The following is a 4291-nucleotide window of genomic DNA, read 5'->3' as shown; positions in this document are numbered from 1 at the left end:
ATATTTTTATTAGGTTTAAGATATTTATGCTAAATAATTTTTATATTTAACACGCTTAAAAATTTTTACAGGATGTGATTGTTTAATATAGTATTAGAGCCTGTAGGCTTGGCAAAAAAATCCTGGATTCAAATCTCATTATTATCCATTTATACAAAGAAAAGTTTCAAGTGCAAAACCAAAACCGTAAGAGGGAATTAAGATATTAATGTTAAAGAGAATAGAACAGTTTAATTAAATTTTTGGGAAAATACACTTTGCCTCTAACTATTTTTAATGTAATATTTATCCCCTAAACTAATAAATGTAATACTTTCCCCTTAAAATTAAATTTATGAAAGATATTGTCCTTATATTATATATATGTATATTTAGTTAAAAGAATTTCCTTTTTTAATAATATCACATATTAAGTTTGATTAAAAATTTTCTTAATTGGAAAAAAATATCTTTTAATTATAATAAATTAGTGAATTAAATTGAATTTTTTTATATTTCATAGATTCAAAGTCAAGTAATGAATGAGTACAATAACTACACAAAAAAATTATAAAAAGTTTTTATTAATTTAGTTTTAAAATTAATTTATTAACTATTTATTCTTTGAGATAAAAATGTTACATATCGAATTTTTTGAATGTATTTCCTTTAAAAAAATATGATAAAGTATATGTATTTATTTTTCTGTAAACATATTGAACTTTTATTAAGCATATATATATATATTAATTTCTTTTAAAAAGTTTATATACATATATGAGTTGTTGGTTATGTTATATCTGTTGTGTATCTACTATACATATATACTAATTTATATTGTATTTTTAATTTAAAATTTTCATTTATTAACAAATTTAACTAGAAAATAATTTTATAATATTTAATATGTAAAATACTAAAATATATTAAAAAATTATATATATAATATTTGTCAAGACATGAGGGGCATTTTTATTCAACTAAGGGGGTAAATTTTACATTGTTAATTTAGAAGGTAAATGTTACATTAAAATAATTCAAGAAGGTATAAATCACATGCAATTTTTCAAACAAATTATATAAAAAAGAACTAACATTATCAAATTTAAAATAGTAGATCTAAATTATACAAATTAATTCATACATGATCAAAATTATCATTCTTCATGTATTATAATTTTTCGTTTTTGCAGTGTCTCTTTTCATTATCGTTGTCACAACAAAGACATAAATGAATTCTTAGACTTACTGTCCGAAGTCCTAACTACTTGGGCCCCCCCTCTTATGATTGAGAATCTTTGGTGCGTCGCCATTTTTACATTAATATTTTCGTCAACCCCACCCCTAACTATTATTTTCATAAACTATTTGCACATTGACCAATCATTATGTACCATATATTTATATTTGATTTGAAGTAGATATGCAGTGGTTGGCCTTTGAGCAGCTTCCCAAGATTCAGTCAACATTTCTTATCATTTTTAATTAATTCACCCAATAACCATGTTAAAAAAATGTTTTTAACATTAATTTCATTTGCAAATGTCATAGGAAAATAATACGACCTAATTTATGTAATTAAGGAAAATTTAAAATTTTTCATCACGTAAATATGATAACTTGAATTCTGCTGAAATTTAGTTACAACTAGGTCCTCCAATTTTAAAAATAACATACTAAGAATAAAATCCATATAAAATTGTAAATACAAGCCCTAAATTTTATGTGAGCCCCAAATTCAAGTTAGATTATAATTCCGGTGAATTTTATTCTTAATGTGCCAAGGTTTTTAAATTGTAAGGGTTAACTGACAAATTAAAGCTCCAAGAAAATTAAATTTATCACCCTTTTATAGTTATATGATTAAAATTATAATTTTTTCATATAATTAATAATTTATAGCAGCAAAACTATGTCTAACTCCAACACCTTTCCAAAAATAATAAAAAATTGCCAAAAATTGAATTTCTTTCTTTGTTTCTGAATTCGTCGTCTGATATATATACTTGTAACATGAATAATTGACATATCCGTACTTCGCCGGGGGAGGGGGGGAAAGAGTGTGAAAACTGAACATCAAAATTTTAAATTTTCACTAAAAAATTTTTTAATTTTTATCAAAAACAGGAATTATTTAATACTTTTTTATACACTACACCTTCCCTACGTACAAACAATTTGTAACACTTATGTAAAATTCTTTTTCATAAATTAAAAAAGGATGGACATATATAGTATTAAACTCCAAATCTTTTATATGGCCTGATTTTAGGATTATGTTGGACGATCAACTCATTAAAAATTTAAATTATTAGACATGAAGGACATTCAATAATTAACACCAACCTTAATCTAAATGAAGAAAGACAATGGAAAATCGCTCCATATATGTCATGCATTATAATTCCTTTGTCATATGAAAGAAAATTAATCAAACTCACCCCCAAAAAAAAAAAAACAGGAAGAAAAAGGTATGGCTAACTCTCAGTAGGTAGATAGATACATACATATATATATATATTGTTTATGAACAATATATATAAATAGGCTGTTAATTTCTTTTCTGTTCACAAAAAAAAGTCCAAAAACGAACAAAATTCAGAGAAATGGAAGGGAAATATTCCAAACCTTCACGCCTGTACCATAAGTAGATATATATCTAATGATCAAACACTAAGCAATTTCATTGAATAGAGGATCATCCAGCAGTTCAGACCACATTTGATTTCCCCCGTAGCTGGAGCTGCTGCAGACATCTCCTGTATTAGTAATGGAAGTCTCTGTCACCGGAGCCGCCGCGGCCAGCGGCGAAATATCCTCAGGCATCTGCCACGGTGAAGACGGCGATGGTCCGGCTGCCAAGTTCTTCCCTGTTGCGCATTCAGAAGCTTGGATGTCGCAGGCGGTCTGTAAGTTCGGCAAATGGGCGAACGGAGCCGACTGATCTTGAAAATAGCTCAGCGACGGCGCCGAAGTCAAGATAGGGCTGTCTTTGGGTGAGTTCAAAAGACTGAAAGTTGTGATATCTGGGATCGAAGGGAGAGTTGTGCTAATGTACTGCAAGTACTGACTGAGGCGAGCCATCTGAACGGCTTCGGCTTGGAGTCGCATGGCTTGTTCTTCCCACATAGGGTTTTCGATGAGGTTAGCAAGAGCTATGAGATTATTAAGGTTAGAGAAAATGTCGGTCCGGGGACGGTGGGTCATCGGGTCGAACCCCATCTGGATCAGCTTCTTCTTCAGATGAGTGTTCCAGAAGTTCTTGATCTCATTATCTGTTCTCCCCGGCAGGTGCGTTGCGATCGCCGACCACCTTAATTTTCCAGAACAAGAAATTAGTGAAATCAATTAAAACCCGTGAATATTTCTATTTATAGTAACCACACAAGCCATACAGAACTGCAAAACTATCCCACATCAGATGCAGACGACCAGAGATTTCAGCTACCAGAATCATGTCCCCTCCTTACCAGGACAATACCTCATGCAAGACTTCTGATACAGACAGGGACGTTGCACTAAAAGATAGGGTTTCAGAACAAATTACTACGTACTTGTTGCCAAGAATGGCATGGAGATTGAGGATAGTTTGCTCCTCTTCTTGAGAGAACTTTCCTCTCTTGATATCGGGCCGGAGATAGTTCGTCCAACGAAGCCGACAACTCTTTCCACATCTGTTCAGGCCTAGATGAATCCATCAATGGGCAAGAAAACCAACACTAATGTCTTAGTAAAAGTTGTCCAGAAATAAGGATGTAACACGCATGTAGATGCATGTTGTATGTATACAAACATATATCTATATATATTTATACCTGCAAGTTTGGGGAGGGCTCTCCAGCTTCCATGGCCATGTTTCTGGATGTACTTGATGAGCTTGTCATCTTCTTCAGGAGTCCATGGACCTTTCTTCAGACCACTCTCATCGCAGCAGGGAGACCTTCCCATGATTCCTTTTGTAATTTCTTGTCTATATGTCAAATGTTGATGTTTCTGGAGTTGTGATGAGTTGGCTTAATTTGCCTCCTACCAATCCTACCAAATCAGTGGAATGGAACCGAATTATGTATATATATAGCGGCAATTGGCTTCTCCCTCTTTTTGTCTTCAGCTTGTGTGGCTACGTACGGGGGCATTGCTGGAGTGTGAGATACCACGTAGTTCTTGAACTTGAAATTACTCACATGTCCTTACATCGGTGCAATAAAATAGACCAGTATTATCAACGAAGTCCGTTAATGAACACAGACCTCAAAGTATGGATGAAAAGGGAATTAATTAAGGGGCAATTTGGAGAATTCTTGTCCTTAGA

The 4291-nt window shown here is 32.1% G+C and overlaps 1 protein-coding gene across 1 annotated transcript; it reads right to left on the bottom strand.

Moving 5' to 3' along the window:
* Window positions 1-2349: 2349 nt before the first annotated feature.
* Window positions 2350-4032, bottom strand: LOC105171227 (transcription factor MYB93). The gene is made up of 3 exons (XM_011092264.3): window positions 3795-4032; window positions 3534-3663; window positions 2350-3292 (listed from the first exon to the last, which is right to left on the bottom strand). Exons 1-3 carry the CDS (start codon window positions 3925-3927, stop codon window positions 2653-2655), a joined length of 903 nt encoding a protein of 300 aa, XP_011090566.1. The 5' UTR covers window positions 3928-4032; the 3' UTR covers window positions 2350-2652.
* Window positions 4033-4291: the final 259 nt, after the last annotated feature.

The sequence above is a fragment of the Sesamum indicum genome, linkage group LG9 (assembly GCF_026168435.1).
Source record: "Sesamum indicum cultivar Baizhima isolate 11 linkage group LG9, ASM2616843v1, whole genome shotgun sequence".
Taxonomy (NCBI): domain Eukaryota; kingdom Viridiplantae; phylum Streptophyta; class Magnoliopsida; order Lamiales; family Pedaliaceae; genus Sesamum; species Sesamum indicum.
The sequence above is the reverse complement of the archived record's forward strand: the minus strand, read 5'-3'. Positions and strand labels throughout refer to the sequence as shown.